Below are 16,046 nucleotides of genomic sequence, written 5' to 3'. Positions count from 1 at the left end.
TCTAATTACGACTTACCTAAAAACTCTCTTTACTTATCTCTATTAAATTATACTTTTTACTATATCAATTAACAAGAACGACATAGATATCATTGTGATATTTGTGTTTTACATATCTTTTAAAATCTCACATTAATAATTATTATTTACTTAGTTTTACAGAGTCGTGAAATCATTCCCTTTTCACCTGTAAATATACCAAATTTGAATATTATATACTGTTGTTGGCTTTTGGACCATGGCGTATAAAGAGAGGCAGGCCGGAACATTGAACTTTTAATATCACGACCACCCAACGGAACACAATAATTGGAATGACGTGCGTGAATGGGTGTGATTTCACCCCCCCTCCCGTATTATGTGTTGGAAGTGTTAACAATTTAAGGTACTCGCGATGAAAATGATATGATTTGAACAGATGTAGAAAAATCCGATAATCAAAACACTGAAAATTTGATCAAAATGTGACAAAGAACAAAGTTAAGGCATTCTAAAGATTTGCATTATTCTGGTAAAACAGTTCTAGGCATATCTTTATGAATATTCAATGAGCAAACTGATGTCATATCCCCACTTGTTCTTTTGAATTATATTTTTATGAAATGAGGTTTATTCATTTGTTTTCCTCCAAGAACCCAAAAAAGGATTGATAACTGATGTAATGCATTAAATATTCATTGCTGCAACTTATTTCATTATAAGGGAGACATATCATTCACACCTGTAAAAGGTGAAACAATTATGATTTCACATAATAACGTAAGAAAAGGGAAAGTGGGGATGTGACATCATCAGGCCACCTAATGAATATTCATGACGTGTCAATAACTATTTTCACAATATAATGCTAAACGGTAGAATTCAATACTTTCACTATTTGTTATCAGATTTTTTGAATAAAAAATCTTATAAATATTGTTAGCCCGGAGTACCTCTTTTTAAGTGCTTGTTTCTGTCTTTGTCTTTCCTATATACGCCATTGTTTTTTCTTAATTCGATGTAGTTGGTAGTTGTTTAGATGCACATGTACAATATAGCGAACACGTGCACTGTTTCCAATGTTTCTTTTCATTGAATATGGGCCATTATGGATTTCTGAAGAAGTTATGAAGGTGATGCATTCTTGTTCTGATTTGTTCTCTTTAATTTACCAACATTGATTACTTAAAGGAGAATGAAACTCTTGGAGCAAGTTAGCTTTTGTGAAAGCAGAAAAATCAAAGAATAAGATCAACAAAAGTTTGAGTAAAATAGGACTAGCAATAGAAGAGTTATGAGCATTTGAATGTCGAGATCACTAATGCTATGGAGATCCTCCCATTGGCAATGCGACCAAGATCTATGATGTCACAGATGAACAACTCTCCCCTTTTGGACACTGAAAATATACCCCAAAATATCTCTTTTTGCTCATTCTAATCACATGACAAACGATTCATCAATGATATAGTGTTGTGAAACCTCTGTACTTGTCCTCTCATAAAGAGAACACCTCACCTTGTGATAGACTCTATAAAAGTGAGAATATAAGTGAAATAAGTACTAAAGTAATGAGGGAGTTGTACGTGTGTGACATCACAGATCTTGGTCGCATTGCCAATGGGAGAATCTACATGGCATTAGTGATCTCCACATTCAAATGCTCATTACTTTCTTATTATTCATTCAATCTTCCTCAAACTTTCAACAATATGTTTCTTTGATTTTTCTCTTTGATATGGATTCAGCTGGTTTCAAGGGTTTCATTCTCCTTTAAAGGTCAAGTCCACCCCAGAAAAAAGGTTAATTTGAATAAAAAGAGAAAAATCAAACATGAATAACGTTGAAAACTTCATCAAAATCGGATGTAAAATAAGAAAGTTATGACATTTAAAAGTTTCGCTTTTTTTTTACAGAACAGTTCTATGCTCACCAACTCAGTGATATGCAAATGGGAGAGTCGATGATGTCACTCACTATTTCTTTTGTTTTTTTATTGTTTGAATTATACAATGTTTTTAAAAATTTGACAATTGGGACACCCTTGTTTGAACCACAAAATGTTAAAATAATGGAATTACACGTGTTCAGGGACATGAAACGTTGTTTCACATGACAGTGACGAGAAAATCTAAATATTTCATTAAAAAAAATACAAAAGAAATAGTAAGTGGGTGATGTCATCGGTCCCCTCATTTGCATACCGAACAAGATGTGCATATAACTGTTTTTATAAAATAAGCAAAACGTCAAAATGTAATAATTTTGTTATTTTACAACCGATTTTGATGAAATTTTCAGTGTTATGCTAGTTGGATTTTTCTCTTTCTATTCAAATCAGCTTTTTGTTGGGGTGGACTTGTCCTTTAAATGAGCAAACACCCAAATGAAGCTTCAAATCTATTTATTTTTTGTTCTCAATATTGTTATTCTTCATCCTGCATCAAAATTATCAAGAAGATACCTTTTTAATTGTGATTTATCTAGGGAATAAGTTGCTTATAAGAATAAGCAAATGTGCACAAAATAACAACATTGTAAATATTAAGTTGTATTAAAAAAAAAAAAAAAAAAAAGTTTCCTACCAATGAATTTGCAAATGTTTCTTACTTCTATGGATTTGTTTGCTCAAGGAATCATAGAAATTAGTATAAATGTAAGAATGGCTCACATGAAGGAAAAGTGATATGTCATTTGAATATTTAAAATGAACTAAATTTAATTTAGTAGTATAGGAAACCCAAGAATTGTCAGCAGTTCAAGGTAATATCTCCGCATACCGTGTTGTATTATCTTTATAAAAACACACACACAATTCCATTATGGTTGTCCGTTGATATACGGGCTTTTCAACCCCCTTATCAAATTAGCTCTGTTATATAGAAGAAATTCATATTTTGTAGAGCTATGGCCTCCAGGAGAACTTTAAGCCAACAGGGTAAATACTAATTGAATCATGCACGCACATTCTTCTAGGAATCACGGTTGTTATGACACATTGCAGAATCTCCAGTGTTGATTTACCACCCGCCAGAGAAGAGTATTGAAACAACACCAGAAACAGAGCGATGGTGTTTTTATACTAATTGGCGTTATATAAACACCTATCTGGTGTTAGACCCAAACCAAACTGGTGTTGTTTAACACTTCTCTGGTGTGGTCATAATATAGATTACGAGCTGGTGGTAAATCAACACCGGGGTTTTTGCAGTTCAGAGATTTAGTATTGATCATATTTTCTTTTCTATTGTTGGGTTTAGAACATTTACAGTGTAAATATTCAAAATACACTTAGCTCATGTGGATGCATGCCCACTCAAATTAGCACTGTGTTGCGTATGACTTCATAATAGCTGCTCGCAATCATAATAAAATCATAAAATTTGTGATTGTGTCTCATTTAGACTATTATTTTGTCCATTTGATAAGGGTAATGAAGTACCACTGTTCATCTTGCACATGTTTCAGGTCATACGACCAAGGTCAAAGGTCATTTAAGGTCAATGAACTATGACAATGTTTTGGTTATCAACATTGAAATCATAACCAAGGTTAAGTTTTTGAGATGATGTCCTAACTTTGAAAGTGCACGAATCTAGTTCATGAAACTTGGGCGTAAGAGTCATCAAGAATCACTGATTGTCTGGCTTGAGTTGTAGGTCAAATGAATGGTGTTTTTATTTCTTTGATAATTATTCATCTTAGTTGTTTTCAAAGTCAGCCCTGCTGCTATGTGCAATCGTGTAATGCAGAAGAGACTGCCAGAGACATTCCGCCTGTTCGATGAAGTAGTAAATGAAACATTAAAAAATGATATTTTTTAAAAATAGAAACGAGCAAGAATACAAAATTACTTCACCAAATTCGACCATTTTATCATTTTTTAAATTGGAAAATGCTTCAACCAATGATTCGAACAAAACTTTAAGGAATAGAATAATGCATATATCTTTCGAAAAGGAGCTAAGATTATGTAATTGATCATGATTCCTTCACCCCAAAATCTCAGTTGTCAACCAATAACCCGGTGACTATTTCAGTCTTGTAAGTAGCACATAATATGATTTGCCGCAAACATGTCTTTCATTTCCTTGAAAAAAAATTTGCAATAAATTGCCATAGCCGCAATAACTCTGTGTTGGATTCGTTATTTTAGTCTTTCACATCAATCCCAAATATTGTATTTTTTACTTCCTGAGAAAGAAGGTAATAAGATCTAGTGATGGGTATATGTTAAAGAAAGAGGCGTCGATGCTGGGGGGGGGGGGAGAGGAGCCATCGCCCCCCCCCCCTTAATAATGAAAACTTGAGAAAAAATATGCTATGCAAATATTTGTTCATAAAACATTTCAAAAAAATATACGACCATTAAACTTGCCATAAAAACCCTATGAAACATGAAAATGTATATTTTCGCGTGCGAAGTTCTATATAGCCTATAATTTGGCGCCAATTTAATTTAAATAAACTTTTTGAACTTTCTTGCCCCCCCCCCACCTCCCCCCCCCCCCCCCTCCTTCAATCCGAATCATCGATCGGCGCCTCTGACTAGAGAAAAATGGGGAGGTTGTTGTCATACAAAAATGATTTAGAAAGTCTACAGATTAACCTACTATATAACCTATACTATAAAGGTTTATATATATATATATATATATATATTGGTTACATATATATACATGATATAGAAATATATATATATATATATATATATATATATCATGAATATATAATATAAATAGTCTGCTTCGGCATATGGAATAAAATAATCACAAATAGTTAAGAAAATGCCGTAGAAATAAAATCGTAGATTTTAAAGGAGCATAGCTCTCAAAAATAAATAGTAAAGTCACACTCTTCGTCAGTGCCCATGATATATATATATATATATAAGGGTGTGTGTGTGTGTGTGTGTGTTAACCTTTAGTAGGTTGATTTGCACTTTACCTTCAAAACCAAAACTGAAATTGGTCAAACACTTGGTATAGGTTCTTAAATAATTAATTATTGTTTCCCATATATTCACATTAATGCAAAAAGTGGCATATTTGGTGACCGCTGTTGTAAAAGGCATAATTCATATAGTTTAATAATGGAACACACTGCCATGTATTAACGTTGAATATACCGTGACTTGTTGATGAGGTATATAAGTATACTAATGATGGGTTATGATATTAAAATGATAGTAATTGTATAATGTAATTCGTACTCGTATGCAATTAATTGTTATCGGTGAATTATTGGTAGTTTCTATGAAGACCCGAAAGTGACATATTAAAGGTCAAGGCGGTTGTACATACTTCCGCTTCTATCGAATAGTAATTTTATGTTCAACGCACATTATGCAAGGCAAGGCATATGTGACTCGTCACACCCGCCTTGCCCGCCATATAAGTAATACGTACCAAACATTAGTCAATTGCATTTCATTCAAACATATATAATCAAGATTACAGGTTCAGCTGGAAAACTGTTTAACATCATGACGTCTAAAGGTATGTAAATACTATATTAAAAAGAGATAGTTTTAGAAGCTTAAAAACAGCACAGGCCAATGTGTCCTATCATATTGTACACGATTGCAATTTCTTTAATTGATCCTAAATTTTAAAAAAGAACTGCCAACCCTGGGTTTTTAAATGGGCTTTATGGGACCTCCTTAACCCTCCCACACATTCAGTTACTGTCTATATATATGCCTCAAGGTAACTTCAAAAGACCCAGGCAGCAGGCATGTCAGGTGCATACATGGGATAGCAATATATATACTTTGCTGTGGTGTATTCTAAGTCCTGGCCCAGCCTCATATGTGAGAAAATAGGTTTTGGTCCACGCTCTCAATAACTAGACACGTTTGCATTAACGATGCATAAATAGCAAATGGGTGTCATATTACCACAAAATGCTCTCATTTAATCATTCATGTCTGTAAAATGGTTATAGAATCATTAAAGGGATGGTCCGGGCTGAAAAATATTTATATCTTAATACATAGAGTAGAATTCATTGAGCAAAATGCCGACAATTTCATCAAAATCGGATGACAAATAATAAAGTTATTGAAGTTTAAAGTTTAGCAATAATTTGTGAAAACAGTCGTCATGAATATTCATTAGGTGGGCTGATGATGTCACATCTCCACTTTCCATTTTCTTATGTCATTACAAAAAATCATATTTTTTTCATTATTTCATACTTGTGTGAATAATATGTCTCCCTTATGATGAAATAAGTTGCAGCAATAAATATCTAATGCACTAAATCAGTTGTCAATCCAATTTTCTAGTTCTTGGAGGAAAAAAATTGAATAAACCTAATTTCATATAATAACATACAAAAGAATAAGTGGGGATGTGACATCATCAGCCCACCTAATGAATATTCATGCCGACTGTTTTCACAGAATATTGCTAAGCTTTAAAATTCAATAACTTTGTTATTTGTTATCCCATTTTGATGAAATTTTCTGCATTTTGATCAGTGAATTCTACTCTATTTATTAAGCTATGAATACTTTCAGCCCGGACCATCCCTTTAAGTATTTGAGTTGTTTTCATGTGGGCTCTGATAATTAAAGGCCGCGAGTAGCTGTAAGCCTAACTTAAGTACACAAGTTCGACCATACTTTACTCTAATCTGAGCACCTCAGTTGTATGAGGGGTGTGCCTTTTTCTGACACCAATCGACTAGAGAATATAAAAAAGAAATTATTGCTGTGTTGATAATTTTAGTACAGCAGAGTATGAACTGAACGCTAGGTGTGCAAACTGATCCGACTGTGCACTCTTGCTTGAATACACATGGATAAAAACTCATGACGAATTTAAAAGAATTCCCAAGTTTTCTTTGCTGTAGGGAACCTTGTCCATTGTCCGGAGGGCGTGGTTGGATGCCCGATTACAATGGGACGGTCCCACGTACATGACGTATGAAGTAACGGTGTCACCGCGCCGCAAAAAAAAATAATTGTAAACCGTCAGTTCTCGATCGCACATTAACGTTCATACATGTAGCTACTCATTGCGGGCGGGTGGTGGAAAGACTATTCAAAACAGGAATTGGTGGTATGCATGTCAAGAGCTCGCTATCATTACCAATATCGTATCAGAAATCAAACAGTATGGATTCACCAGGAGTATCGTTCTCACAATTTTGGATTCAAAACTACGAACTAACTAACTAGACTTGTCATTACACTTTTTCAAGAGTGAAGTCCTATTGATGTTGTGGAGAGACAAGAAAAAAATCATTTGCGGATCAGTCACAGCAAAGTTTACAGTGTATGGGCGTGTACACTTTTAGAAGTTCTGTTTACACTAAATAGCCTAAGGACAAAACAAAGGTTTGACTTTTTTAACCAGCTCCCTTGGATGTTATAGATCAGGATATATAATTTGTCAATGAAGATGGCAGAACGGTGGCCTAGGACTTACATGAAGTTGGTATTTAATTTGATTGTACTCATTTCAGGATTCTCCAGATTTACTCATGCCGCAGGTATGTATGAAATGATTTGTAGGCCTACATGTATTTCTTGATATTGGTTATTTATATTATATTATTGGCTATTAAATGGACATTCACCTCTTTGAAAATGTTGATAACATGAAATTTCCATATTGTAATAGGGCCTACATTTACAAAGTGAAGATTACAAAGAAGAAAATTCCTCATTCTATTAATACAAAGCATTATTACTGGTTTGGTAATAGACCTAGATCATGTGACCTGCCCAATTGGATTATGATGACGAAAATAATGACAACGGATATAATGATGATATAATGATGAGCATTGGACTCATGATTGAAAGGTTGCGAGTTCAAATCCCATCTCTGCCATTATCTCCACCTTAACATCCACTATATCCTACACGTAAAATGTTTCATATGTGATTGGTTATATATACCTGCCTAGCCGTGATACATGGGAAAGTTGCTTTGCTGAGTTCCTATGAGAGCTTACCCCAAACAGAAACATAAATAAAACAGGCTATACATCTTTATAATTCTGCAGAAGCTCCAAATTAGTAGAAAAAAATCATGAAGCTATTAATAGCTCCATGGAAAAAATATATAGTACAAACTTATATTGTGGTGGCAGTAGTAATAATGGCTGCAGTAGAAACACAGATTAGTGAGAGTACTAAAAATAATAATAAAAAAGTAGTAGGAGAAGAATTAGGGGAGGAGTAACAGAAGGTGTAGTAGTAGTAGAAGAAGTAGTAGAGGTAGAAATTGTAGTAGTAGAAGTAGTTGAAGAAGAAGTAGTAGTAGTAGAAGTAGTAGTTGACGGAGAAGTAGTAGTAGTAGTAGTAGTAGTAGTAGTAGTAGTAGTAGTAGTAGTAGTAGTAGCAGTTGACAGAGTAGTAGTAGTAGTAGTTGACGGAGAAGTAGTAGTAGTAGTAGTAGTAGTAGTAGGCCTAGCAGTAGTAGTAGTAGTTGACGGAGTAGTAGTAGTAGTAGTTGACGGGGAAGTAGTAGTAGCAGTAGTAGTAGTAGTAGTAGTAGTAGTAGTAGTAGGCCTATAGTAGTAGTAGTAGTAGTAGTAGTTGTTGTAGTAGTAGTAGAAGTAGTAGTAGTAGTAGTAGCAGCAGTAGTAGTAGTAATGGTAGTAGCAGCAGTAGTAGTAGTAGACATGGTAGAAGTAGTAGTACTACTAGTAGTAGTACGTGTAGTAGAATTAGTATCAGGATAGTAGTATAATCTGAGTAGTGAAAGTATATTCGTAGAAGTATATATAGGCCTACTTATTCAGTGTCAGCTGCTAACAGTGGGGCAGGGTAGTGATCAAGCCTATTATTAGTATTTTTTTCATACAGCGAACAAAATGTAACAGAATATGAGGGGGAAAGAAGAAAGAACAGGGAAGACGGGATTATTAGACTAGTCAGATTTCAATTAATTGGTTAGAGTGCTATTTCATTTCCTTTATTTCCTAAGTATCATTCGGAACCACATCCGTCTTTTATCATGATTATCTAAAACTTTATACCATATGTCCATAATTTGGGAATGGATAGAGATGTTGATGTGGAGTAATGTTATAACGTGTCTTGTGGCTATTACTTGATGACATCGAGCAGTGTTACACCAATCAATTAAAAATGGTGTCGAAAACAACGAGATATTTGAGCGAAGAACACTTAAAGTAGCACTCCAGGCTGAAACGTTTATGATTTGAACAGACAAAGAAATATCAGACACACAAACACTGAAAATCAGATAAAAATCGGACAAGGAATGACAAACAAAGTTGTGGCATTTTTTAATGCATTATTCCGGCAAAACAGTTCAAGGCATGTCTTTATGAACATTCAATGAGCAAACTGATGATGTCATATCCCCATTTGTTCTTTTGTATTTTATTATACGAAATAAGGTTTATTCATTTTTTTCCTTAAAGAAAATAAATATTGGAATAACACCTGATTAAGTGCATTAGATATTCTTGACTGCAAGTTATTACATTACAAGGGAAGCGTATCATTCATGATAAATGAAACAGTTATGATTCCCTGTAATAAAAGGAAAGTGGGAATGTGACATCATCAGTCCATCTAATGAATATTCATGACGAAGTGCACATAACTGTTTTCACAATGTATTGCTAAATTTTACAATTCAATAACTTCGCTACATGTATTATTTTGCTATCAGATTTTGATGAAATTTTCAGCATTTTGCTATGTGAATTTTCAAAAGCAAGCATGTAAGATTTCTTGGTCAAGAAGATAATCATGACTTAAAAACATGATTCCGTTTTCTGTAAACTTCAACATGATCATAATGTATAGGTTGCACTTTAGTAAGGTTACAAATTGATAATGGCTGTTCATGAAATGGAACAAGGTGTGAATACTGGTACTTGATATTTCATCAAATGTTTGGATCTCACATCTTTACTGCCCAGACCGTCATTCTCTTCATAACGTCATATGCATGTACATATAGCTTGTAAAACCTTGAATGGATGGTCCAGGCGGAGATATTTATATCTCAATAAAATCAAAAAAGCAAAATGCTGAAAATTTGATCAAAATCGGATAATCGGAAAATTTGATCTAAATCAATATTCATTAGGCGGGCTGATGATGTCAGGCTAGTGCATTATGAATGACAGTATTGACATCATTATATTTATCATTAATACAATCGAAAGTAGTATTAGTACATGTAGGCCTTCTTAGGGATCCAAATTTCGTCCGTCCGTCCGTCACAAACATTATTCAACCGCAACCGTAAGTCATTTTTCACCCAAACTTGGGTTCTAGATGTACTTAGGAGACCTGCATGTTATGTTTCAGACGGAGGTCACATGGTAAGATAAAAGGTAATTTTCAGGTCAACGCTAAATTTTACATGCAAGACTCTCTTATGACACACAACTCCGCAACCGCATGTCACTTTTCACCCAAACTTGAGTTGTTGATATATTTAGGAGACCTGAATGTCATGGTGCAGTCAGAGGTCATGTGGTAAGGTCAAATGTCATTTTCAATTCAATATTTAAGTTCACGCGCAAGACTCTCTTTTGACACATAACTCCGCAACCATAATCAATTAATTAGTTTTTCACCCAAACTTGGGTTGTGGATGTGCTTAGGAGACCTGCATGTTATGGTGCAATCGGAGCTCACATGGTAAGGTCAAAGGCCATTTTGAGGTCATTGTTATGGCATCAACTCCGCAACCGTAAGTCACTTTTGAACCAAACTTGGGTTTTAGCAGTACTTAGGAGACTTGCATGTTATTGTGTTCAGAGGTCACACGGTAAAAAACATACCTTAAATACTTTTGGCTGGTCTTTAAAAAAAGAGCTTTGGAAAAAACATACCCTAAGTACGTTTGACCCCGCGATTGACCATTGACCAGTCTTTCAAAACCACTTTTTATTTGAAAATCGGTGTTTTCGAGTGCACGCGCGGCCCGCGTCCAAAATTGAAAAAAATAAACCTTTAAACGCGTTTTTGTGTGTGTGGGTTTTTTTTTTGTCACGCATGTGTACAGCAATATATTTGACTGCTCCACCCCCTGGAGTAAAGTTTATGTGCAGGACTCTTATGACAAATGTTATTCCATTCCAGTTATTTAACATTGAACTTTTGATACAATGCGTGCCCTCGCAAATCACGATATTTCTGGATTACGTTCACAAGTTGGCGAGACACAACATCGCTTATCATAATCGCTTTAATCAGAATTCGTAGGCCTAGTGTCTATATCAGTATATCAATGTACAATTTTTTGTTATTATTACAGGTAATGGTAATGGTAGTCATAATATATTCTAAACCTTCGAAAGCGAATATCCACAGGGAGCCACATTTGAGGGGTGTGGTCCTTCTTTAATACCTGTACTTATTAAATACATGTATCATGCGGCATATACGGCCGACCTGCAGATGTCAACGTTTTGTTCTGGATTGCATGTACGTGCGTAGTCCACGCTTGAAAACGCGCAAGCTATTTAAACTTGCTGAGTTTGTATAGGTTCATTGAAAGGAAAGAATATAATGCATATTTTATTTTATTCATCAAATAACCAAAAACGAAAAGCTCTTGTTACACACCCTATGACAAACACAGAAACAACCTAATTCATATTATAACTGGGTATTGTATGAATACAATACCAAGTTATAGTTGAATGGTAAAATGAGCAAGGTTATACAATACATCGGGGGTAACCGATGTTTTTCAAAATATGGATGTTTCAAAGTCCAGTTCTGGGTTTATTGTAGTATCATAGAATATTTTGTCTGCAATTTAAAGGGGTACTACATGTACAGGCAGAAAATAATTTTATCTAAATAAATAACTTGAGTAAAATTCACTGAGCAAAATGCCTAAAATTTTATAAAAATCTGATAACAAATAACAAAGTTATTAAAGTTATTAAGCAATATTTTGTGAAAACACGTCGTCATGAATATTCATTAGGTGGGCTGATGACGTCATGTCCCCACATTCCTCTTTCTTATGTTACTATATGAAATCATGATTATCTTATTTTATGTGTGTTTGATTTGACTACTTTCATAATAAAATAAGTTACATCAATGAATATGTAATGCATCAGTCAGTTGTCAAACTAATATTTTTTTTAATTCTTAGAGGACAAAATTTGAATGAACATAACTTCATGATACAAAAGAACAAGTGGGGATATGACATCATCAATTTCCTCAATGAATATTTAGGAACACATGCATAGAACTGTTTTTACTGAAATTATGAAAATCTTTAATATATGTCATTACCTTGTAGTTCCTTGTCCAATTTTCATCAACTTTTCAGTGTTTTGTTTGTCTGAATTTTCGTTATGTGTCCATACATTATATTTTCAGCTTGGGGTACCTTTTTGATGCACATGGACATGTCTTCACACACTAACTTGTGCCAAGTTTTTTTTTTGGGGGGGGGGGAGACGCCCATCGTCATACTTCAGCTTATCATCTTATTTTTTCCCCATTCAAACACCTCGTAATATTGTTGCTAATAACGATAATCGTAATATAATAAAAGAACACTATTGATAAAACGCCTTGCTCAAGGGGAAATGGTGCAGTGGCCAGAGGTCGAATCCCGGACTTTCTTTTTATCTAGTCTGCCGTCTAAGATCACTCGATTATTGTACATATACCTGCACTTAAGCATGCTATTAGTAAGAAGGTTTCAATATATTACCCTCTTTTTGAACATGTTGAATTTAACTGTATTATCACCCTCCACCACTCCGCCATAAAATGTGTTATCATGGTTATCAGATTCACATGATTCATGGCCCAATTACCAGTATCCGTTGCTAAAGTCAATGCAGTGACGGATAAAAATATATTTGTTAGAATGGGAAACGGGGTTTTACTTTCAAATCCGAATAAAATGCATTGCCTAAGTTCACCCATTAAAAGTCAGTTATGAAACCAAAAATACCAATTAATCAAGCAGCAGGACGCTTGTCTCTCCGCATTTACCAGCGTGGCTCAGCATCTCAAATTGCATTTTTCTTTTGATTCCACTTGCCACTTACGGAAATATAATCCCAAATGAGCGCGTGTATCTCCACTTCAAATGCATTTTGTAAAATGTCTACTTGAAGATACCATTTATTGGCAAAAGCGTGGACTTTTAATTGATTTTATGTCACAGCCAAAGTCATGTTTTAATCCATTGGTCATTATCCGGGTTGGGGGAGGTTGTAGAAACTGGTCTTTGTTTAAACTCTTCTTCTTTTGTTTTCTATGACGCTGCCATAATGTTTTAATCATTGTATTTTTATACTAATGATAAGCTCATGATATTGTCCTATTCATTTGATCCGATGTTTCTTTTAAATGGCAAATCAACCATGATACTCCACAAGAAGAAAAAGGAAAGATATGTCTCGCGTTCTATCTGAGTATTCAATAAACGGGGATCACATGACGATCGGAAATCGTAATTTTCCACAATGCAAAGGTGTTAAATTAATTTTTGTAAAGCTTTGTACCACGCAGGAGCGTACATGCAGACAGCGGGGGGCACACCATGAGGTACAAAGGTGAATTAAAATGTGACGTCATTCATTATATCGTATAAATTGAAAAACTCGGTGTATAATGACGGCATTGAATGTATAAAAATGAATGTATAAAAATGATACAAAAAAGATTTGTTTCATATATTAGACAATAGTGCCACTTATCTTTTTGTATTTTAGGTTTTTTCATAGCTAATGTGTTTTGGGACATGTGCATGCGTTCCAAAAACTAAAAAAAAAAGATCAGAGTTTGCAAAATGACCATATGGTTCCCTCTTTCTCTCTTCCTCCATCCATGACACCAAGAAGTCTTAAGCACACAAACAACAGTTCAAGAATGATGGGGGTGGGTATGGTTCTTCCCTTTTATTTATTTGTTATTAAATAGACAAGAATAAATACAGAGGGCGTCCCCATTCAAGTTCAGGTTGGGGATGTGAATGGAATGAGAACTTTTCCTTAGCAAGGACCTTTATTTCATGCTTGCCAGAGATTTTATGGTAATATGCTTTTGTAAATGGGCAGAATTTGTTTGATTGCTTGCTAGTGAATGGGGGGGGGGGTTTCAAAACAGTAAAACATTTCGTTTAAGGAATAGTATCCTATATCTAACTCAATTTCGCCAAAAATTGGACTTGGGCCGTTTTTATATTCAGATAATCAATTATTTTCGGAAAATCATGTCAAAGTCTACAAGAAACTTTTAGTATAAATAGGTAGATTTTTTTTACTTGCTTCGTTCGCTCGCAATCCCGCCCCATACATGCAATTTCCGTACGCCCCTCCATTTTTGTTCGTACCTTCCTTCAATGTATATATATATATATATATATATATATATATATATATACGTCAAAATGGAGACATATGATGCAAGACGTAACTTTCTAATCGTGTTTATTTGGCGAGCTTTCGGGCCTTCATCAGGCCAGCAGAGATGATCTGGGGGTTCCGGACATAAGGGTGCGTAGTCTTTGTGGTATGCACTCTCACTGTAATACATCATGCAGTCGGCCGATATGCCACCCCCCCCCCCCCCCCCCTTCTAAGAAGACATGTCTTCATCACTGCTTGGTACAGTCAGTCCCTTTCAACCACCTGACGATGATGGGCATATCCATTCAAAACGTTCCGGACTCAATTTCAGAAATATATAAACAAAAATATCAACATGTGTCAAAATGAGCATCTTTCTCAGGATTATCATTCATTACCTCGATTAGAATAAGTGAAGATAGAATATATAGTTAAGCCATTAATCAATACCTTTACCAATGCCCTCTTGAATTTGATTTCACAATTTCAGATGGCGATGTGAGGTTAAGAGGAGGGGCAGCAAATTCAGGTCGGGTTGAGGTGAGGCGCAACACCACTTGGGGGACTGTGTGCATTGATGGATTCAACAAGGACAGCGCTGACGTCGTGTGTAGACAACTTGGTAAGAAACATTTCGCCCTGATTGATTTCAATCTGTCAAATGTAAGTTAAGAAATGATCGTCCCGAGCTGATTGAGACTGTGTGGTCTACAGACCTAGTCTACATGTAGACCTTACCATCTTCAAAATTACAGAGAGAGTTACACACACAACCTGTGGTAAATTCATATCGATAGTTCCGTGATGTATAGGGAAGCAAGGTTACCCCAGGGGCGTTCGCTTCCCTTGTGACTTTATTTAGATAATAAGATGAAAACGGGAAAGAAAGGTATACTGAAAAAGGAAATATATACAAAACTATGAAAAGCAAGGTCTCCGTCATGTAACTCTGATATGGTGCCCTATAAATAATGACGTCACTTCGGGTCATCTCAGCCCTTTACGGAAATGAAAAATACACTAGCTTCGCACCTTCTGGGAACTTAATTAATACAGGTAGGTATAAATATTACTGAAGGGATCTAGAGATCCAATAACAATGGTTTATTTTACTTTTCATGAAGTTCAATGTGCTCTGAGTCCGAGGACAACCTTATTAGCCCTAATGCTTCTGTCATGTTTATATTACTTCATAGAGTACTGAACTGATTTAGAACGCAGCACTTCGATGTTTCAAATTCATTTAAAGCAGTTTATTATGATTAGATATTTTCAAACATATTACGTCAGTTTGATACTTTCTGTTCCATATGAATTCAAACAAACAATTCACCAACGTCATACTTTTCTTTAAAAAAAATATATATATTTATAGCAATAACAGTGTATGAGAATAAACATGATTCGATCGACATCCAAATTATTGCATAGAAAAGTTTGTTTCTCATGAGGTCTTTGCAGCAAGTTATCGGTTTCATGTTGAAAAATTATCTTCTTTCTCTCTATTGATTTCCAAACATTTGTGTCTCTAACATTTTGTCTATATCATTGATGTTCTAAACTGTTGTCCCGCGGCTGCTTCCATTTCTAATCTATTACTTCGTGCCCGGTATCACGTCCCCTCGTTGAAAATAGTACGTGCCTAAATGTTATTTAAAATAATCGACTTTTCTTTCTGAAGGGTTTCGAGGTGGTGCTCTCAGGGTCGATCCGGAGGATGATTTCAG

General features: G+C 34.9%; 1 protein-coding gene across 12 annotated transcripts in view; it reads left to right on the top strand.

Moving 5' to 3' along the window:
- Positions 1–6,950: 6,950 nt before the first annotated feature.
- The window catches only part of LOC129279993 (deleted in malignant brain tumors 1 protein-like), a 35,645-nt gene continuing 26,549 nt past the window's right edge, over positions 6,951–16,046 (top strand). For 10 of the 12 annotated variants that reach the window (XM_054916052.2, XM_054916051.2, XM_064111847.1 and 7 more), the window contains exons 1-3: positions 6,961–7,479; positions 14,810–14,941; positions 16,001–16,046. The exon at positions 16,001–16,046 is cut by the window's right edge and continues 146 nt beyond it. In XM_054916052.2, coding sequence (XP_054772027.2) covers positions 7,383–7,479; positions 14,810–14,941; positions 16,001–16,046 — 275 coding nt within the window. In that variant the 5' untranslated portion in view covers positions 6,961–7,382. Of the gene's footprint in view, positions 7,480–14,809; positions 14,942–16,000 lie in introns of all 12 variants that reach the window. The other 2 variants (XR_010296195.1, XR_010296194.1) reach the window with 2 other exon arrangements.

The sequence above is a fragment of the Lytechinus pictus genome, chromosome 17 (genome assembly GCF_037042905.1).
Source record: "Lytechinus pictus isolate F3 Inbred chromosome 17, Lp3.0, whole genome shotgun sequence".
NCBI lineage: Eukaryota > Metazoa > Echinodermata > Echinoidea > Temnopleuroida > Toxopneustidae > Lytechinus > Lytechinus pictus.
Note: the sequence above shows the minus strand (reverse complement) of the source record. Positions and strands in the feature narration are given on the sequence as shown.